Source organism: Chelon labrosus (genome assembly GCF_963514085.1).
Source record: "Chelon labrosus genome assembly, chromosome: 4".
Lineage (NCBI taxonomy): Eukaryota > Metazoa > Chordata > Actinopteri > Mugiliformes > Mugilidae > Chelon > Chelon labrosus.
This window is the reverse complement of record NC_140340.1, coordinates 15851919-15875019: the sequence shown is the minus strand read 5'-3', so window position 1 is coordinate 15875019 and position 23101 is coordinate 15851919. Positions and strand designations below refer to the sequence as shown.

The 23101-nt window shown below is 45.4% G+C and overlaps 1 protein-coding gene across 2 annotated transcripts in view; it reads right to left on the bottom strand.

Moving 5' to 3' along the window:
* Positions 1–4027: 4027 nt before the first annotated feature.
* The window catches only part of cbfa2t2 (CBFA2/RUNX1 partner transcriptional co-repressor 2), a gene marked incomplete at its 5' end in the record, with an annotated part of 36816 nt that continues 17742 nt past the window's right edge, over positions 4028–23101 (bottom strand). For both annotated transcript variants that reach the window (XM_084542114.1, XM_084542115.1), the window contains 10 exons: positions 4028–6220; positions 6551–6741; positions 6911–6979; positions 8316–8508; positions 9438–9523; positions 11072–11325; positions 11431–11615; positions 13549–13638; positions 13735–13976; positions 14219–14377. In XM_084542114.1, the coding sequence (XP_084398240.1) occupies positions 5870–6220; positions 6551–6741; positions 6911–6979; positions 8316–8508; positions 9438–9523; positions 11072–11325; positions 11431–11615; positions 13549–13638; positions 13735–13976; positions 14219–14377 (1820 nt within the window). In that variant the 3' untranslated portion in view covers positions 4028–5869. The remainder of the gene's footprint in view (positions 6221–6550; positions 6742–6910; positions 6980–8315; positions 8509–9437; positions 9524–11071; positions 11326–11430; positions 11616–13548; positions 13639–13734; positions 13977–14218; positions 14378–23101) is intronic.

Here is a 23101-nt window from a genome sequence, read left to right as displayed (position 1 = left end):
GTTTCCCGTCATAACCTTTCCCGGGAATCGGGAAATAGTCTTGATCAGATTTCCCGGGAATCCCGTTTTCCGGGATTAAACCTTACTGTGAACCCATACAAATGACTTCAAAAATCAACCGTCGGAAAGAAAAACACCCTCACAATAGTCAGGTAATAAAGAGGCATACACAAAGCAATACTTAAGCACAGGAAGTTCCCAGTGCTGCAGAAAGAAATGCATCGACTAGACACATGCATATTCAGACTCATATTCATTCATTTTGAACATTTTGCTGCGTCCATGTAACGTAAACCACTCGGGCACTGACTCTGGCAGACATGCAGTCACATCGAGACAACTGATGAGTCACGTTTCATTTTTAGATCACTTAATGGTTAGCAGGATCACTTAATAATAATAGTGTTTTATGGAGAGAAAAAAAATCAGAAGACAAAGCAAAAGCAAACAGCAATATACACAGAGTGGTACATGACTCATTTCAACACATTTAAGATAAGACTGTTGATCCTCAAGGGGAAATTTAACAGGAGAAGTAAATAACATTGACCATCTTGTGACAATTCAATGTTATGCTTGGAAACTTTTGGACATGGCATTCAATGACACTCCTTGGTGGCAGCAGCCATCCCCAGCAGGATGAAGCCTGACACAGGCACACACACAAAGACGGTTTAGGAACAACTCAAACATGAAAAACAGCACAAATAACTGCAGATAACTGATCAAGTATCTGCGGGATGTACTGGAACAAGCCTGATCCACAGAGGCCCCTCCCTTTAACCCATAGGACCCAAAGGCCCGCACTAACAACATTCTGTTGCCAGACACCACAGGACACCCTCAGAAGGCCCATGTCCATTCTCTGATGAGTCACAACTGTCTTGGAGGCACATGGGAGACCTACACAATATTATGCCTGATTGGTGTATATTTTCCAGAGGGTGTGGGTGGTTCCTTTAGGTGTGGAGGAAACTCAGCAGCTTTGCTAAGGTTGGCTAGTGTTGAAGAGTCTGACTGCTGTAGGGACAAAGGATATTGTGGATGCAGCAGTCTTTGACTAATGAACCTAACTAAAGTCCTAACAGTCTCATATAGGTTGGTGAGAGGAGTTGCTCAGGAAGTTTGACAGTTTGGCCAACCTCCTCCTCTTACCCTCCTTCTCCTCTGAGTCCAGCTGTCAATTGTCAGCTGGCATCTACACACAGTGTATAAAGTAAATTAGGAAGTAGTAGCACTAGTAACGCCACCTGCACCTAGAACAAGAGAAAGTCCACGTGCATATTCACATTAGAATTAACAAACTACTAGATAATGTAAGAACCGAATCAAAAGGGGATGTTTACTTCACTTTATGAACATTTTGCCAGTAACATTTACATATACTCATGCACCTAATAATTTCAGTTGCTACGGCCCTCCTCACCTCCTCTGGCCTTGAGGTGCCAGTGCAAGTGTCTGTGGGTGGCTCATGGGCTCGGTTGTGTTAATTGAACACATCTGACAGGCTGTAAATAAAAGCTGGAGGAGCCTGACAAGTCTCTATTGATGCCATAGCTCACAAGTTCTAATTTTGTTTCTCTCTCTCTTTTCTTCTCCTTTTATTTTTTGCTATTTTATTTTATTTTAAAATAGATGCTTGGTTTTGTTTGTTTTTTTAATTCTGGTGTCTGGTCATACAGTGGAGTATTGTGCAAAGCAGTATTTTTTCAAGCAGTGTTTTAAAGGATATATATATAGTACATGTGCATTATAAATTGGTAATTCTAATGTGCTGTCTCTGTGATTTGCTGCTGAATTTACTGGCTGTTTCACTGGATAAGAAGAGAATGAATACTTTGTCCTATCCCTGACCTCACAGCTTTCAGTTCTTATATAAAACTGACACATAGTGTACCCAGCACTCCTTTGTGCATCCTATGCATGTGACCGCACTGTATTTCTGTCTGCAGACGCCGAATTAAACGTGCTGAAAGAGTGGTGATGTTATTCAACTGAAAACTGCCACCACATTTCTACTAATTAAGCTACTAAATAATACTTAAGGCGGCTTGACTGGCTCCTTGTTGATCGGTCACAATGTTAAAAATGCTCCTCGTGCAACATATTTTCACATGTGAACCTTAAATATATGTTTTCTAATATGTGATTCCTTACACCCACTGGAGAGATGTAATGTCCAAAGTCATAGATAAATGACTTTGCATCCGCTCACTTAACTCTTCTTACCTTGCAGTGAGGCAACACTTCTCAATATGAAGCTTATACTGCCACCGTGTGGCGTTACATAATATTACAGCTTTGTACTTCCTGTTGACTTTTGACTGCATTCACAGTATATTTATCCTCTTTGATGATAAAAGATGATCGCTAAAGTAACCATTTACCCCAATCATCTCCCACATGCACTATTTTTCTGTAATGCAGACTGTCAGTACGATCGGAGTAGAATATTAACTGACTTCAGCGGTGGAAAACATTATACATTATACATGACAGAAAACCCTCCTGCCTCCAAAAAATTCACTCTCACCAAAGGCCTCCTCATTACTTCATACCTGAACTCAAAGATGCCTCTTGCATATTTAATTAGGAGCCAATGAATGATTCACAACATTAAGGAAACAAAGGGGATGCAAAATTCACGGGGTTGAGTGGCTTTCCAGAAGAGCATCAGTTTAGCTCCTGCACGGCTGCTATTATAGTCTGTCGTTTCAATTAATTCTGCAAAGGTTTAACCACTCTGAAGGAAATTAGTTGTATAGAATCCAACTTACATGGCCCTGTGTGAAAAAAAGTGATTGCCCCTCCCCCCCGCCACTGCCTGGCCAAAAAAAAAAAAAGTCTCCACCTGGATTTAACTAAGCAAATAGGTACAAGCCTCCTATTGGATAATTACTGCATGGGTCATTATCGTTCAGCTGGAAACAAGTTATTTAACCCCAACTTATGCAATGAGTAGCTTCTCATTTCTTAAACAACCATGTTGAAAGACACATTCAGTGGCTGTGGAAAAGATGTTAGTCTCTTTGAGAAGGGTCAAATCATTGGCATGCATCAAGCAGAGAGAACATCTAAGGAGATTGTAGAAACTACTAAAATTGGGTTAAGAACTGTTCAATGCATTATTAAAAAATAGTGGGATAGTGGGGAACCATCGTTTTTTGAGGAAGAAGTGTGGTCGGAAAAAAATCCTGATTGATCGTGATCAGTGAAAACCTTTTGGTGAAATCAACTGGTTGCTGCAGTTGGTCACGTCTAGGTTCAGCAACATTATGTGCCTAAAGAATGAGGTCAGCTGAATGATTTTTTTCTTCCCTGATGTTCATGGGCATATTCCAAGATTGGAATGACAGGATTCATGGGGCTCAAGTTGTGAAAGAGTGGTTCAGGGAGCATGAGACATCACTTTCACACATGGATTGGCCACCACAGAGTCCAGACCTTAACCCCATTGAGGATCTTTGGGATGTGCTGGAGAAGGCTTTGTGCAGTGGTCAGACTCTCCCATCATCAATACAAGATCTTGGTGAAAAATTAATGCAACACCGGATGGATATAAAGACTGTGACACTGCAGAAGCTTATCGAAATAATGCCACAGATAATGAATGCTGCAATCAAAGCTAAAGGCGGCCCAACGACGTATTAGAGTGTGTGGTTTTTTTTGGGCCAGGCAGTGTATGTGAACCAGAAATGTCTGGTTTGCCAATACGAACAACTGTAAGTGAGATGCAGTATAGCCTGCAGCAGCTAAGAGTATGGAGGGAAAATCCCCAGATTTCTGAATGGAACAAAGGTTCTATGAATTCCTCTTTTCCAGATAGAATGAAATAGAACCCAGCAAACTCCGATAAAAGATTCAAACCCAGAGTCATTGCTGCATCAGTGCTAACCACCACACTACTGTGCCACCCAGATTGGAAAATGCCATTCAGAAGTGTCAACAGCATTTGCTGACGCACTGTTCTGACTCTCACTGCCAGAAGGGGGAGGCAAAGGGGCTTCACTGTAACTTTAAACGCCATTACCATGATCTATTGCCGCCTTCATGTGGAACTCTTGAGGCCGTGGTTACGACATGGGAGGTTGTGTACAAAGAAATGCTTCATGTTCAAGTGGGAACATCAGCTGCAAGTCCTGAAAACAACAACACTGTTAGGGAACTGTTGTCATCTAGAAACGGTAGAAGCTACAGCTGAGCAAGCTAAGCAACTTAAATTATGTAAGGGCATAAAAAATGGATGAGGTTTTTCTGTTTACATACCAATACACCTTGGCCATTTAAAAAATATAAATCCACTTAACATTATTCCTAATTCAATGACAAGCACGGAAAAGAAGACAAAACATTTTTGAAGTAATTCAACTTCTTTATTTCATACTTCATGTCAAGATATGTTTTTCATATGAAGTTATGCCTCATAACAAAAGAACATGTTTAAAGAATGAAGGGGAAAAATTAATTGTGGCTCACAAAATAAAGGCATTCTCTCTTAATAGTTTTTTTTTTTACAAAGTCATCTTACAACAAACAAAAATATTGCAGTTGTAACAGCAGAGTATGGATAAATCAACGTCCCTCACTAACTTTAACCTAAACCGTGACAAAAGAACAAGAATGATCTGTACACACAAATACAGTTTAGCTCCTGAGATTCTCTGTGGAACAGAGTCGTTGCTCTGTTATCTGCACCCCGGCAACGTAGGCATCCGTGAGGCTTTTCTCCCTGTGGATCATTTTGAATAAAGTAAAAAAAACGATTTCCCTTTCCAGGCCTTATCGCTGCTTTTTATTGGATGACAAAGCACCATTGTCCTGCGATGCAAATATTGCCGAGGCGGAAGGTTCGGAGCAACACCTGACCCTGCCGTACACAGCTGGTGATGTGAACAAGTGCCAAAGTGAAACTGCAACCAGACAAAAAGTCATAACTGAATGTTGCTGTGCTTACTTGATCCAATCACCACCACCTTTCCCCCTCCGTCTGATGATCAGAAAATCAAAAATAGTGACCAGAGTTCCGGTTTAAACTCGTCATAAAAGCATGTGTGGGTGTATTACTATGATCTCTTTTTCACAAAGACGGTTACAGGCAATGACAATGACTCCCTTTCTTTAGCGACTGAAAACTTTGGTGATGCAGAAACGGCTTGAAATACCTGAACACTTCATTTCAATATTGCTTTGACAAAAATAATCATATGCTTTACAATGTTCACTGACTGCACGACTGTTCTGACGCACGCATTCACACACATGACAACCAAGACAGAAAGTTGGCGAGCAAATATTTAGAGACAATTTTTAACGTGGTCTATTGTCAGATTGTTCCTACGAGACAAAGAGATGCTTTATGGCTGGTACTTTTACACTGTTTACATTTACCACCACCTCCCTGTCTTAAATCTATACACAACAAAGTGAGGTTCATGGGGGGTGCGGCGGTCTTTGTACCTCATTGTTTTTTAATCTCCCCTGTTTTTTTCTCATATGCCGTCCTTTCATTGCTTTCTCCCTGCAGCCAGAGATAAACTGAGATCAATCGTCAGTTTTTTTTTCCAACCGCGTGCAGATCCAAGATTTGGGGATTTGGACGCAGAGAAACACGTTTCCATCTGTTAGGGAGATCTGCTCATCCAATGGATGCATCTGAGACGAGTCCTTCTGTTCTTTGCCAAAGCCAGAGTCCCAGTTGACATATCACTCAAACAGTCATCCATAATCTGTCCTTTTTTTTCTGCCAAAGTGTATGATGAAAAATCTGTTATCCTAACTTAACCCACAAATAGTTCCCTCGTGCTGATGATTCAGTTCCTCAGCGTTATTGAGGAGAATTGGTGAAGTAACCACTGAAGTCCTTTGCGTCCTAGTGTCCGTTGGTCTCGGGGGCTGACGCGGGGGTGGAGGGAGTGGAGGAGCGAGAAGCGACCGAGGCCTTCTCTCCACCTGGACTGGAGACTGAGGGCGCGCCGTCGGCAGATTTGACCCCGGCCAGACCGACAGGAGAGACTCCAGATGCTGCTGCTGCTGCTGTTGCCACGGCAGCTGCCCTGCTTGCAGTGATGGCAGAAACTGGTTTGGGTTGAGCTTGGAGTCCTGGGCTGCAGATGAGATGATGCCTCTCCCAGTCTTTGTGCTGGCAGAAGGACCCGCAGTAGCGGGCGGCGTTGCAGCCGCTGCACGTCTCGCTAGCTTTGCGGCCGCAATTCCAGCAGCACTGTGGAGAAAGGGAAGGTGGACTGTAAGTTGCCACATCCGTCTCATGTGCTACTGTTTATATTTGCATCCTCAATGTACATCAATAAGCCTTTTCCAATACAAAATCAATTAAACCCTACATTAACTCATATTGGATTTTGCCCATTTGGTGGCAGCAGAAGAAAGTCATCTTCACACGGACATGAAGCTGATATTCCATGTTCGCCAGACATATTATCTTTGGATTTTATTAGAAGTTAAATATCCACCACATCAGCTTCAGTCATGGCCGTGTACACTTGCAGGGTTAACGTGGAACATTTGATCTGGGCTCTACCTCTCTGCTCACCTCACTGGAATCCTCCTGTTCATTGATGACCAAGATGGCGTCCTCTTGAGCCTTCCGCTTCGCTTCAACCAGAGTCTTTTCCATCTTAGCCCTCTCGGCCGCAATCATCTCGAAAGCCTTCTGCTCTGCCTCTGCCACTGCTTTCTGAACCTCGTCCATGGCCTGGCGCTTGACTTCATTCACTGCCTCTTCTGCGTGTCAGGGGAGACAGTTGTTGAGCTCACCTCGTTTAAACTCCTACTTCTTTTTGCATAAAAAGAATCATGTATATTCGATCTGTACTATTGATTCTTGGTTGAGTAAAAGGCCTTATGATTGCCTTTGTGTCTACCACGAATTATTTTTTTATGGTGTTCTTACCAGCTTTCCTCCAGATCTCATCTGTAACGTATGCTGAGCCTGGCCGTGGAGCAAAGTCACGCTGGGAGTCTGTGGGAGAGGCAGAGACAGAAGGGATTAGCACCTGTCAAGGCTTACAGAGATATAAAACGATTATTATTATTGTTTTTTATACTGGCTGACTTTCTGACTGACAGCTCAATCAAAGTAACAAGTGTGTAGAAAGAAAGGCCATAACATGCAGGCAGTAATAGTATCTTTGTCATCTAGTCATTTATTTTGTCATTGATGCAAGCAAGTCCACATATCTAGGCCACACAAGCAGAGTGACTGTTGGTTATCAGAGCCTTGGACTGATCCGAGATCTGACAGCTTTAGAAAGGAATGTGTTTGGCTTGGAGGCAATTGCAGACCAACAAGCTGTGTCAATATACTGTCTGTTCCCTCAAATCTCTCTCCCTGCATCTCAATTGCTTTCTGTGTCGCTACCGGGCTTTGCCTCTCCAGCGCGGCTGCCTGGCTCTTCTCCGCTTCCCTCATCTCTCACGTCCTGTTTCACCACCGCTCTCTCTCTCTCGCCTTAATTTACATTCCCTCTCTTCCACCGAGCCTTCATACACCCCCACTATCGCGGCCCGAGCCCAGGCAAGCAGGCTGGCTTTCCGGCTGGGGGCCCAGATGGTGCTCTGGCTAGTCAGCCAGCTCTGGGTCTCTGAGCCTGCAGGACGGCAGGATGGCAGGACGGCCCTTCTGTGGCCGATATGGCGGAGGCCAGTCCTGGCACCTGTCTGTGACTATGGAGCAGCAGGGGGATGGCAAGGCTGGCACACTGAGAGAACACTGCCAGTACACAGCAGACTGGGGGACTAACTGTGGAAGGACTCACTAACACACTGACATGTGACTTTGGCGCAGTACTTTTAATGACCACTAGGTGATGTAATGAGCATAAACAAAAGTGAGTCTGTCCTGGTTTGTGTTTCGACTTTGGCATCATCTAAATTAATCTCAGGATGTCCAGATCATTATATCCTATTATTCAGAAATGGAAACTGTTTAGAAATGGAAACAGTTTATCTACCATCAGCATTCAATGGTGATACGCCAGGGGTTGTGCTTTCCATCTGTTTTCAAGGAACTTTGATGCTGATCTATGATATTTATCCATGTTAAAAGCTTTTCATTAAAGTTGGAAATAAAGGAAAGTCATCGCTCAGTTTCATTTCATAATCCGTCTCTGACATGTCTGCTTTCAACGGCACAGAAATGACGCCGGCAGCCAAAACTCAAATCATGATACAATCACCATCGCTCATGTATCATCATGTGCAATGCTCTGATAAACCAACGCGCAGTGACGAAATCGCTGCTCGGCATAAAAGAAAAAACACACACACACCAAACACGTTGGTAATGAGACACCCACCCGACTCTGCAGAATGGGGACTGTGTGTCTTGGAGAACGGAGCGGAGCCCGAGCCTCCTTTGCGCGGGTCCTCCTGCTCGCTCGAGCGCCGCCTCCAGTAGTTGAGTTCCTCGCGATCCGACTCCTGGCATCGTCTGAGCACGCTCACTGACCTCCGTGTCTTTTCCACCATGTCCACTATGCAGTTCAAGACCTGGACGATGAAAAAAAATCAGGAGTTGTCTTTACTTAGAGGTTATTATGCTGTTATCTTACTGGCCCGGCACGCTTGAGATCAAACTGGGCTGTATGTGGCACCCCGAACTAAAATGAGTTTGACACCCCTGCTGTAGAAGACATTTCATCTGCTTTACTTGTGTAAAGGGCCTACAAATACACACTTCCATGACGAATAAAGAAAGCCTTCCTGTAAAACATACAAACTCTTTTCAGTGTCTAACACAACTCTACAGAAAGCACAATTTTTGGATTGCATGACATTTTGCATGTCTTTCAAAGCCAAATAAAGCACCAGATTCACTGGAGTAACCTCTCTAATTTGAAAACCGTTTATCAAAGGGGTTCAGTTTGGCTGGCTTAAAATAGCACAAATGTAGTGACAGCAATACAATAAATGTTTAAATGACAACATGACAGTGAGTTTCTTTTCAGGAATCAGTTGTAAATGTTGGCAAAACACTGAGGAAGACTGAGGGTTTGGGACTTTCTGATCTAGGGCTATCAAATTTGCAGCTTAATACGAGATCAATAAAGGTCTTGGAGTTCCCTCTTTCTTATGAACTCCTATTAAATTCCATGCAGTCAATCAAGACCGTGATTTTAAATGTTAATAAGAAGTTTGACCTGCAGAGGATAGCTCATGCAGTCCATTGGAGGGGTCCATTGGAGGCAAAAGCTCACTCTGAACCAAGATTTCCAATAATCTGGCAACTCAAAAGCTGCTTTTATTAAATGACAGGCATATATAATAATGCATTAGGCATTAACTTATTAATGTCTTGATGCCAAGCCTGAGCTCTCCCTCATCAGAAAGTGACAGCAGTGTACAACCTTTTTCAAGCTGTGAAACACTGAAAAGTAAAACAAATGACATTCTTTCTATATCATTAACATTAGTCTTACATGGTCCAGATGCCTCCATTCATCAGCCCACTCTCTGTCTGTCAGTCTGTGGTCCACCGGCTCCTCACGGTAGCCCCCGTTAGTGCCTGATTAAAACACACACAAGACAGACCGCAGACCAATGTGATTAGTATTATTCTTAATGTAGGAGAAGCCACAAGCGACAGTGAGTGAGTGATAGGTTTTTCTATACATTTCTGTTTATGGTAAATCTATTGTAAACAATCAACTCAGCATATACTTTCCTATAATACCCAAGAGATCATCTAAATTCCAACGCAACACTTTCATACATACAAACTTAAGGATTAACAGAATAAGGCATGGTTAATCAGGAGCAAAAAGATAAATAAATACAAAACAAAAGATGCAAGATGTACTGACGGGACAGCAAAGGTTAAAGAGTAAAAGAGAGGCGTGTGATGCAAAACAGATTCCCAGCACCCAGAGCCTGTACACATCTGGAAGTCAGCTGTACGCACACACACACGCGTGCGCACACACACACACACACACACACACTCCCTTAGCACCTCCCCTCCTGGAGCGCACAGCATTCCAGTAGGGAGACACTCAGGCTGAGTGGAGTGGCTCCACTTCTAAACACAACCAGCCGGTCTGACACTCACTGTGGAGTATCCACACACACACACACACACACACACACACACACAAACACACACACGCACACCTTATCTGATTCCGATTCAGTCGTCACGCTACGATTTAAGCAATACTTAATTATACATTTACCAATGATAATAGTTTGCACACTGGAGATTATATACTCATGTGGGAGCCAAACACTGCATTAACACACACACGCAGGGTCTACAAGGATGCAAAACCACAGTCTCTTAAAACTGAAGCAGCCAACAAGAGGCCACATGCACACTAGGCCTGCTGAGGAGAGTAATGATTCCCTCACGCACACACACACACACAAACACACACACGCCTTCCCCTCAACATCTTCTCCACTTCTGGTTCTCATCAGTGTTCATCAGTTCAAAGCCACGACTGTGTGGACTGATGTGTTTATGCCTGTGTGTGTGTGTGTGTATATGAGTGTGTGTGCGCCTGTGAGTTAAGTGGCGGCAGGCGGGCGGGAGGCTGTCCGACAAGGGACTAAGGCCTCGTAAACACAGCACCTCTACCATGAGCATATCAAGGTGTGCGACTGTATGTGTGTGCGCCTGTGTCTGTGAGCTACTGCTGTTTCCACTGAGTGCTGACAAGTCCCAAACGCAGGGCAGATACACACCAGAGCAGATCCAACCCTCCCTGCCTGGACAGTATGGCTCTGTTTATACACAGTCCAGAGATATACGGAGCCCGGCTACACAAACACGCAGACCACCCATTATCACTTATAGAATATGATATGTCCGCGTGTTTGTGTTCGCGCAAGCCTGTTCATTCCCAAATGTGTGTATCGCCCACTTGCATTCACACTGCTGGGTTTTAAGTTTCAGTGTTTTTAGATTTAAAGCAATGTCAACAAATATGATTTATCCACGCATTGTGAACTAACACTGCTAAAAGATAAAACCAGCATCGCCACATTCACCCACAGTGCAGAAGGGATAACAAAAGCGTCTAAATTAGGATAATATTTGTTTAGCGTCACACACCAGGAAGTCTGGGCCTGTCTTTGAGCTCGCGGATCTCCAGCACGCGCTGGCTGTGCTCGCGGTGCAGGATGTGCGGCGCTGCGATGTCGTCCAGGGCGTAGTGCTGCAAGGGCGGCGGGGTCGGGTGAAGCTGGGCCGCGAGGGGCAGCGGGTGAGCAGGGCTGTGTCGGGGAGCGGGGCTGATGGTGCAAATCCGTTTCGCGGCAGGCTCCATGGCTACGGGCGGACGTTCGTGGAAGCCGTTCTCTTTAGGCCTGCAGAGGAGAGAGCAGTGATTATGTCTCAAGCGAAGACGGTGATTATGTGTATTTCCTCGTGGCATGCGTTGCTGGCAGCAGCTTTTCATGCTTTTATCTCACCTGCTGGGGCTGTGTCTCTTGGTCCCAGACTCTGGAGGCTCCATCAGCAGCTCAGAGGAGTCTGGAGAGGAGGCCAGAGTGGTGCTTAGCAAGAGGTGTTCATGCTGGGACAGGTACTGAGCTGGGGTCTGCTTGGCTGCCCGTGCACAGTGGAGCAGCTCCCTCTGCAGCAGTGGAAGGTTTGCCTGGCAAAAAAAGAAATAACATTCGTGAGGTTTCATTCTAATTTGCAGATAAGTCCAAGGTATAAAGCAAAACAATCTTTTTAATAATTCAGCTCATTTTCTGCCCATGCTTTTTCACATATTCCGTCTCATATTCATCATACTTCACGTACTCATTCAGAGAGAGAGAGAGAGAGAGAGAGAGGCAGACAGCAAAAGAGAAGCGTTGGGCAGCATGTCAGTGACAAACAGGAGGGGACATCTGGAGCAAACAGAGCAGAACTGTCCTAGACCGACTACCGCCACATTGCAAGAGCTAAAAGACACAGTGCAGATCTGCCTCCTGGGGAAAACGCCTGGCTGAAAGAGAGAGGGTTTTTGACTCCTTGAGGTCTGGCTGCAAGGCTCGGTCCAGGCCTGGGTGTTGTTCTGTGGCTGCCTCCATGGTGGCTGTGGCTTTTCTAATTCAAGCGAAAACAGCAGAGTTTTCTAAGCTGCTGCTGATGTTTTTTTCTCCTTCGCAGAGCACTGGCACCAAGCACTATACGTTGGTCACGGCAACGGTATGCATGATGATACAGAGGCTTAGATACATTTCAAAACAAATTGGACACAGCTTCTCCCCCATTTCTTACCCTCTCCGTTCTTTTTTGTATTTATCTGCGACTGTCTCCGTCGAATCTTTCCATCTCGCTTTTGTTCCCTGCATTTCCCTAATTAGGAACAGACTCCAGTGTGTTTGCAATTACACCACTTCCTCACTCCCTCTGCTCCCTCTTCTTGAGCAACAAACTAAATAATCATACCCTTCTCATTTTGTTGCTGACCTCCTCTTAATGTGTGGTACTCTAAACCATCATCTGGCAAATTCTGTAAACCTTTCCCGACTGAAACCAGCCACGTCGGTTAGCCGAGGCTTCTAGCGTCTGTTATGCCTTCACCTAAAGATGCTGATACTTCTGCTTTACGATCTGCTCTCCAACACACCCCACTGCTCTCTTTTGCCCGTCTCCCATGCATCCCTTATTTCCCTGGGGCCCCAGCTAGTGGACACATGTGCTGTGTGTCAGTTGAGCATAGGGCTCTCGGGGGTTTCGCCGGGGCGGATGCTAGATTGGCGGCGCCTTGGCAGCTGAACGCTCTTTTAACGGGACAGCGGCTCCATATGGCACACTGGAGACCATAAAAAAGGGAAGGGAACACTTTATAGCCGTGTTTCACACTTCCGAGTTCCCACTTTTCCTTCTCTCCTACTCAACCACCTCTCTCTCCCTTTTCCACTTTCGTCACAGACTGTCCCGTCGCTTCCTTTAAAGAGACTACTCTCTGAGAGTTGGAATTGAGTTGCGGGGAACCCCCCACATCCTTTCTGAATTACTAAAAGGAGGGCAACGGATGATAGTTCCATCAGCCTCCTCAGACAGATAGATGGAGACACTCCAAAGGTACGCAAGAGGTAAGCGTGGAAACACAGACGATTTCAACAGCTTGAAGTACAGCGGTACAGCCGAGTTGAGATTTATGGGCTGCTTTACTGAGGGGAGCTCCTAAAAAGTATACTCTTGCAGACTCCCCTGGTTACAAAGGGGCTCGAGAGCCCCCACTCATCTGTTGCTCGTCAAGTCAACAAGCAAATCCAAGGAGAGGTCTATTCAATTATCCAAACTACAAGGAGGGTTATTTATGGACGACTGCCTTCGAGCCTAACATAGTAATTAAGTGTAATTAATTATTTTTACACTGCAACTCTTAAGTTGGGAAGTGACAGATCATTAGGATTATTCAGATCATCGGAATAACGGAGTGGTTTTAATGTACTGGTATACTATGGTTCATTATAAGACACAATAATAGGCAACAAGCTGACAACTAAGAGGACTACTGCAAAGAAAAATGGAGGTTATCTCTAGGAATAAGTGAATATAGGAAGAGTGGAGGGTGAAGGTATGTTTACCTTGAGAAAAGGAATAACAAAGGGCCGTAGGGGGAAGTTGGTGGCCTCCTGAAGCCGTGAGTGAAACTCCTCAATGGTAACTGTTGAATTCTAGGAGACGGGGGGAACTGAGTGTTAAGAAAGTCGTGGAGAGAAATAAAGAAAAAAAAATAAAGATTTCTCCAAGACGCTAACAAAAGAATTTACCACGAGGGCCAGGACTAGGCTTCGGACGCTGTCTCCTATCTCAGGAGAAATGTCGTTGCCAAACTGCTGCAGCGTGGTCAGGAAGCGTTTGAGCTTGCTCAGCTGGCGAGCCCCACAGGTGGCCGGCAGCTGCTGGTTAGCCAGCGACGAGGAAGAGGAAGAGGACGGTCCGTTGCTGTAGCGCTGCGGTGGAGATGGCACGGCGTTCAGGGTGGGTGGGGAATGATGATTCCCGTTGGTCACTGGGGAGGAGGGACGAGATGAAAGGGGGACAAAATGAAGATAAACTCTGCCGCTGAGAGGGGCCACATGTTCTCGATTTGATAGTTTGACTGAACCTGCTCATTCCAAATATGTTTTCAGCAGGAAAATATGTAAGAGTAATATCAAATTTAAGCAGTGCATGTTTTCTAAATCCTCTACAATTTTTATCTTGTAAATGTAAATGGAGTCTTAGGTGGACAAATTCTTCTCTGGCTCTTACATGCTGTGGTTGAAAAAGAGCCCGGGCGAGGGCCACTGGGGTTGACAGAAGGCAGGGGTGGCATAGTGGAGCTGGCGCTGCTGCTGGGGGCTGATCTGGAATGAGTCTTAGCATCCACAGGAGAACCGGGCATGGCAGGGCTCTTCTTCTCTCTACTGTCTGCAGAGAGAGAGAGAGAGAGAGAGAAGAAAGAGGTCAGCTGTGGGTCAGAAACCAGAATGCTCTTAAAGAATGTTGTTGTCCTGTCAGCGATGAAAATTAAAACCAGATTTTTCCTGCTCAGATCTAACTTGTCTGAAAACGACTTTTTCCTGACAGTAAATATGAACAACCAGTATAGCTTTTCAAGCTGTAATATTTCTTCCCGTACTTAAACAGAACACACGTAAGAGTACAGAACATGTTAAGAAAAAGAGTATCCACGTGACAAATAAAAGACTGCTTTAACTCCTCCCTTCAACTTTAAAGCAATACAAAAACTTAAAGTCTATAGTTTCAAAAGAAAACAAAAATGCCCAGCCCCCTCCCAAACCCACTTCACATCACACAGCGCATACTGCCAGGGCATCAGCCACCCTGCCCCCCATCAAAGAGCCAGATGTCTAAAGTTTAGCCCCTCACTCTCACCCATTCAGATCAATAACAGAAGAAATGCTGAAGAAGTCTATTGTGTGGTAGAAGAATGCCCCCTCATTGAGCTCCCCGGCAAACAGGGGGGGGCGAAGAAAGAAAAGAGAGCGACAGAGAGAAAGGGACGGGGCTATTTCACGCTTTACTAACAAGATCGGCAAAGCTTTTGAATGTTAAACGCAACTTCTCAATATGCCATTGACGGTGAATGAGACCACCAGATAAGGGGTATGGAGAAAGTCTAATGGGGGGCGTGGCGGTGGGGAGATGTGGGATCAGAAGCCGTCTTTGTCTCCCGGAGATCCATGAAGCCCAGGTCCCGTCTCCATTTAGAGTGGATCAGACTTTTCTAACCGCTTCAAGAATTGACGATTAATAGACAAGCACGGTCTCACGGGTCATGGGTCAGCGGAGAGCAGCTTTTTAAATGTGGTTTCATGGTTTTAGGGCTTTGGCTTCAATGGTGCCCTTTATATCTTTTTCACAGCTATGAACTCTGCATGGCCCAGAGCCACGGGGTTCTAGTTTATAAAGGCTTAAGTTGGAAGGTTTAAGCTGTCAGTAGGTAACTCAAGAGAAAACAGACCTATTGAATTAATTAAATACTTTCATGAGTGCATTACTCAATGCATTAATGCAAACAAAAAATAATTAAATGACAAACCGTCCCACATATAGAACCTTTTGCTGAACTTTCACTTTGCTGCAGTCTTGAAATCACATCTCTCAGCCCCGTTTGCCTTTCGTGTCCTATCCGCACACTTTCTCTTCCCCGTATGCGACTCATCTGTCAAGCCTGCAACTCATTATACAGCTTTGACTGTTCATCCTTCTGTTTTGCAGTCCCCTTCACCCTCTCTCCCCCGTTCCTTCTCATTCTTTCTCAGCCCTGTGGCCTGCCTGCCATCGCTCCACCTGTTCACCAACATAGGGGGCAGGAAGGAGGGATCTACGCAGACATTTGGACTGTCATACCCACCACACACGCGCTCTGCCAGTGCACCGCAGGAAGCAGCCTGCAGCACGCACAAACACACACACACACACACACACACACACACACACACACACACACCGGCTCCAAAGCTCCGCACACTCCGTCCGTATGGCCAGGAAATTAGACTGACATCTCAATAACAGAATCACCGGGGCATATGGCCTCAGTGTCAACACTGTTACCATGTAAACAACTTTATATATATACACACGCACACACAAGAGCCAGGATTTGGGCATTTAGCTAGCGCACAAGTTCACATGTTGACACGTCGTCAACAGCTCTCCACTGGCAGCGAACAGTAGCTTTGTGTCCAAATTGAGTGCCATCCTTGCAAAGGCCAATTATGTTTGACTGACAGGTATACATGACACCACAGAATATAAACATGCGCAACAGCAACATATTGTCTGTGTACCTAATTGTGTGACCTATTTCGGCTTGCAGCTGAGAAATTAGGTTGCAGCTGCGCAGCACAGTCTTAAAGACGTGTCATGCTCTGTTGTTAGCCGCGCCAGAGGTAATGGCCAAAACAGGAGACATCAGGTGTGTGTGCGTGTATTGCTGACAGCCCGTAGAGAATTGCCTCTGCTTGTCAATTAGACAGCGTACATAGCTGGATGACTTCATCTGGCTTGCGAGCACCTGAGTCCACCGTATATAGTCACAAGACTGTCAGGGGAGGCAGCTGTCACAGCAGCCGCAAAACACACAGAGTGCACAAAGTGGCTCTAATGTTAACTCAGGTGAATATTGGCTTAGAGGAGGATGTGGGTGTTTGTCCGGTCTAAATGCCACCTGTCATCCTTGCTCTAATGGAACAAAGGGATGGTACACAATGCTCCTCGCCACTAATCAGCAGGATTATGTGTAAATGCCACGATGCATAGACAACACAGGCATAGATAACGCCGTCAGCAGAATCAACTTAAAACTGGTTACTCTATCCAAACCATTTAAACGTCCACCAGACATTTGTGGCAGTAAATATAATCAAAAACAATTCTGCTCATACCATTCTGCGCTGCTGTTCTCATCTCCTCTCAAAGAGATCACACCAAGTTTTATAATCTAGTAAGTGACGCAGGCTTACTTATTTGCTCTCTACGACAGTTGTAATCGCAGGGGTGGAAAAGTGACATGCATCTGTGCCGATGGCTGTTGCTAGCCAGGTGTTCCTTGTTTGTTCAGCTTCAGGTGACGCTCGTCTGCATTAAAACATTCAGTCCGCTTTAATTGCCTCTGCCTCTGCAGGTGATGATTCAAAATGAGGACAGAGAGAGAGAGAGGGAGGGAGGGACAGAGGAACGGAACATGACTGTTCCCCGTCGAGCATCCTCCGTGGAAGCCATCCATTAAATAATGAAATCGGAAATGACAAATAAAGTTCAGAGAAAATTCACCTACCTCCTTGTGCAAAGTGAGGATGGATAACCTGCTATGAGTCAGCACATATAAATCACACTTGATGTGATGTATAAATAAATGTGTTCAGTGTTAGGGTTTATTAAGCTCATGTTTTAACTGGAGTCTAAACTCTCTGTGAAAGGTTGGCAGCTGCGAGGCATGCGTGCGTGGCGTTGGGGGATTGAGTGTGTGCGTCTGTTGGGAGCGTGTGCGTTAACTCGTACCGCACCGCTATCTCTTGTCCTGTCGCTGTGGATGAGGTGAGAGGAGACGTAAAACAGGCCTGAGCAATTTATCAGCGAGCAAAAAGAAAATTCTCGGCATGTGCAAGATACAACAAAGGTAAGGTAAATATGTGGACTGATGCCTCACAGCAAGGAGGTTCCAGGTTGGAATCCAGGCCGACTGGGGCCTTTCTCTCTGGAGTTTACATGTTCTCCCTGTGTCTGCATGGGTTCTCTCTGGGTACTCCGGCTTCCTCCCGCCGTCCAAAGTCAGGTTAACTGGTGATTCTAAATTGGCCGTAGGTGTGCTTGCAGGTGTGAATGGTTGTCTGTCTCTCTGTGTTAGCCCTGCGATAGACAGGCGACCTGTCCAGGGTGACAGCTGGGATAGGCTCCAGCGCCCCCACGACCCTTCACACGACAAGCGGTTGCAGAAGATGAATGAATAAATGAAGACTATGTGGACAGTCTTGTTCCCTTATTAGGAGATGGACAAAAAGACAGCAATAGGGCCTGTCTAGTTAAGTTCTAAGTCGCAAGAGGAAGATTTAGACAAACTTGAGTTTTGCCGAATGTTTTATATTCTGTGTTTAACACATTAGAGGTAAACTGAATGGTTTAGGGAGCAGTTAGCTTGTGCACTCCAGCTTTCTGACCAAAAATAGTATGATGCAACAGCTCAGAAGTCATGTTCTCACATTCCTAACATGCTGGATAGCCTGACAGCAAACAAGGCAACATGTGTAAGAAACACTTGAGTTCCTGCAAGTCTATTTTTCTTCTCTTTATTAGTGCTTTCCCTGCTATTTTCTCCTCACTGTGTCCTGCAAAGGTTAAAAACAAATGCATCAGATTCAGTGCATGGAAAAGAATGGTCTCTAGTAGAACTTTCTGGTAAAGCTGCATGTTGCTGTATTTCTTGAAAGCCTAAAGTCATATCTAATCAACTTTGAATCAAAAAGGCAACCCATATTGTCAACAACTAACAGATTACATTTTCAACCAGAAACACAGACAAACACAACTGATCTGAAAATGAACCAGGTCCTCTCTCCTCCTCCTGTACCATATGGATCTAATCGGCCAAGAGCCGGCCAGCTGGGACCTCCAACAGTCACCTGTGAGGGAGGAGGGGGGAGAGCGCAGAAGGGACGGCTGGAGCCTCCTCCTCTAAGCCAAGGCAGCCCTCGCTCTCTCTCTCTCACACACACACACACACAAGCACACACACACACATCTCTGCCTCCCCTCCAAGGAGAGGAGGAAGGAGGAGGAGGGGGGAAATGGAGGAGGAGGGGAGGGGAGGGGAGGAGAGGCACGAGGCAGCTGAATGCGAGCGAGTGGACTTAAATGCTGGGGAGACAAAGGCTGCACCTGGTCCCCGTCCGTCCACGCACACAGCAACAATACAGCGCACATCTGTTCCTCTAGCCTGTGCTCCCTCCTGACCTCCACCCACACACACACACACACACACACACACAGCACAGGGCTGCATGCGGCAACACTCACACAACCACTTAGAAAATAGATAATTCAGCAGTACGTGGTCACTCTCAGAGAAGGATAGTCTGGTTGTTATAACCTTATAGCTAAGCAACAGCTTCACTGACTTCGTGTTGTGTGTCTGTGGTGTCGGATTCCTCACAATCAGCGGACATGTGTCCCCTCTGCTTATTACAGTCACCTTCATTTATATTATTGCTCTCTTGGGACAGGGCCAACACCTCCTCTACTGTTGCCACTGCACAGTTGCCTCTCTTGCACGTGAGCATTCATACTTTTTACAACACAATTTAAAACAAACTGGTTTACAAGCAGCAGCAGGTACTCGTTCCAAACTTGTATTTTTATGGGTCATTTAGAGCCCATCATCTGTGTAAGTTCCCTGTGATGACGGTCACCAGTCCAAGATGGTTATTACATTAACATCAAATAGACTTTATATGGCATCCCTCGTCAAGACAGTATGGTACATATGTTACCTATGTATTGTGTGTCTATGTAAAAGAGTCTTAAACAAGCACACACGAGAATAATAAGAAGAAAATGGTCTGCACATTGGAGGCACCAGAGGTAGAGAAAGAGGGACACAAGAGGGATAGAAAGATGGAGGATGGGAGGGAGGGAATAACAAGGAGAGAAAATACAGTTTTCATTCGGTTTCATCAGAAAGACAAGCCTGGTTGTCAGACTCAGAGCCAGGCTGTTTTTCTTGGCTCTCATTACCACCTTCCAGCCCCGTAGACTACATATTTGGATAAAACCCAATGTCAACACTCTGCTCCTCACTCTGCTAGGAAGGGGAGCGATGGGGAGGTGGCAAGGTTGACAGCATAGGGAGGAAAGCGAGAGAAAGATGTAGACGGAGAGAGGAAGGAGGGGCGAAAAGGAGGTTGAGAAAGAGACAAAAAGACAAGGAAACGTATGTTTGGGGACTTCCACGCACGCATGTGGAGGAGCACGGACATGTCCCCGAAGCGAATTCGTCACACGACAGAGCGACAGCGAGAGAAGCCCTCACTTAACCTCATCATTCTGTGAGATAATTACAAAAACACTGCTGTAATCCAAAATGCCACATAGTGAAGAAAAAAAAAAACAGACTCAGGATGGAAATGTACTTAGTGGCAGTTTGAGAAAGAAAGAGGGGACGGTAAAGCGGGCGGACGTCGTCTATAAAAGCTGAGAAAGAGCAGTAAAACGGTGATGTGACGCCGGGAGCAGAGGAGGGAGAGGAGGTTTTGGCAGAGGCCGGACGCTGAGAGCGTTCCGTTTTTGTGTCCGCGAGGGCCGACCGCAGGGAGAAGCAGCTGACCTTCAAAACACTCCAAAACACTGCAGTCAACATTTCAGCTTCGTGTGACACCAATGCATCTCAGAGAGTAGAGTACGTCCTGTTACTGTTGCAAAGAGGCATCTTTAAAGCGCTGATAAACCATGACCGGAAAATTAACCTACGCTAGGAGATCCCTAATTTGACATTGCTGAGTATACCTGGGGTGAAACTTGTGTTTTTCTTGCACGGACACACATCAAGTTGCATTTGGCTTCTGTTACAGACATTCATCGTCCACGGGTCAAATTAATGTGCGGTTTTCAGACACTCGCCTGCGTCACACACAGCTGGGCCATGAGGGATAGGGCTGGAAGTAGATGTATGTCATCGTGTCTCTGTCTGTGTGTGTGTATGTGTATGTGTTGGCCCCATTTACCAGGTGTTGGGTTTGTCATCGGCTGAGCGGAGAGAGGACAGTCATCCCCGAAGGAACACATGCGCACCTTTGGAAACAGCCCGCCTGGGGCGCGTGTACACATACACACATAAATAACAACACTGGAATAACAGGGGCAATTCAAGACTGTCAATCATGACCTCAGATCACAAAAGACACGACACACACACTCGCTGACTCTCACACCGGCTCCCCTTCTCTGGGAGCCAGTGGATTATCTGCCTATCTGGTTACGACCCTTCTCACCTCTCTGGAACTAATTGGTTAGCCTGCCCATCAATCATCGGGAGTCTGGTGAGTCTTCAAACTTGGAAGCATGACAACATTAAAATAAAGCCGTCCTTGTGCTCTCTCTCTCTTTTTTTTTTATCATGCTAAGAGTAAAAAATAAATAAAAATAAAAATAAAAAATCTCAGAACAGACCCACATAGCTTCCCCAATGCACCATTGTGTCTTGTCTGGAGGATTACGACTGCGTCCCTCCTATACACTATAAACCCAAACAATCTTAAACTGTAACAGCCAGCAACTCCATACAGGCGCACTAAAACACACACACTCTGGCATAGTGAGTTACTGTAGTCCATAAAATAAAAATACAAGCTCTAGACATGAAAAACAAAGCTAACATTAATGCTCGCCTGTTTCTGACCAGGTGTTAGAGGCTTTAACTGCCAAATGGCCCGGGCTCGGGTCCAACCAGATGTTGCCATCACCATGGGCCACGCTGAGGACAATTATATTTGACCCAGAATGGGAAAGCTGGTACTACAATTGCGCAGTGTTCACCTGCACATTTAGGATCGGCGTCAGAAAATATTTCGAGCAGGGAAATGTGCATCTTGACAGTAAGGGTGAAAGTTGACTGGGAGATCTTCCTGTTTTCGTTTGCGACACTTGAGCTAGGTTCGTGCGCGTCGAATCTCCATGACCTATGCCGTGGCCTACACGTCACGGTGGCACAGACGGAAACAATTGTGATCTTGAAATGCATTTCTTTGCCCCGTTAGCGGGGAAACTACAGAAGAATGATGCCGACATACCAGCTCAAAAGTAGAAATACCACTCAGATAAGTTACGGTGGATGCTCCAACCTTCCGTTGTGCATCTGGGCACACAAGTTCATATTTCTCTGATCAGGCTTTCAAAACCATATTGTACGCCAAACCTACTGCAAAACACTTAATGAGCTCATTGGGAACGATAAGACGTGTCTAACTTTACTGCAGCAAAGCAAATGCATTATCCTCTCCCCGAACACTGACTACACAGATGACTAATCTTCCACCTTCGGGTTTTGGCGATGCGATGAATCAAAGCTGAGGAGTGCGATGGATGTGGTCCACAAAGTCCATAAACAAAGCTGCGGGCAAGCTTAGCCCAGCTGCATAAAAAAAAAAAAAAAAAAAAAGAAAGACCAGAGCTCAACAGCCGCTGAGAGAGACAGATAAGTAAAACAAAGAGGCCAGCTGTGCTCAAAACAATGTGGAGAACGAGAGACAGAGATAGCTGTGGAGGATGAGCATATGTTTGCGAATGTGTGGGCAGAGGTGTGTTTTTGAGGAGCGCTATCATCGTGTATGGACTGCGCGGCTACGAGCGCACATGTGTCTAAGAACACGGTGTAATTGTTTTGTTTGGGTGGGTGGGGTGATGGGGGGGGGGGGGGGGTTGTCTCCACAACAACCACAATGCGCTGAGGTTTCAACAACAACGAAATTGTTAGTGTGTGCATGCTAAGTCTCAGCTAAACCATAATAGACTCAAAGATCGTGCTTTTTTTTGTCGGTGAAATAGTCTCTTTTCACAATTTTACAGAATGAGGCAGGGGTAAAGAAATTAAAGAACAGGCAGAGGAGAGAGAGAAAGAAAATAATAACTACAACAGCAAATTCATGGAAAGAGGCAACGCCACCCATTTCTTATCCACCCACGCACACCTAACAGCACAACACATGCCCTTATTTTTTATTTTTTTATCTCGAGTATTAACTCTTGCCTCATGGGTTTTGCTCTTGAAAGAATTACCCCGTCTTTCCAGGAAAGTTGCACAAGTTTCAGTGCATCCTATTGCTCAGGTTTTTCACGGAAAACTGTCCTTCCGTCCAAGTGTGCCTCCTTAGTTGAGTATTGGAAAACTTACAGCTCCATTGCATAATATTTGTGACATTAACACTGAAAATGCTCAGCCGCACCCCAGGCCTGAACACATTTTAGATGCTCTCAGCTTATTGTTTTGATTCCCCGATCTCCATGCAGTGCAGACTGTGTGTTACTTTATCAACTCCAAATGTAAAAGTGTTTATATTTCTGCAGAACTTAATTTGATCACGGTTGAGGAGCAGGCCTTTTCAAAGCCCTTGAAGCATGTGCTAATACTTCTTCCCA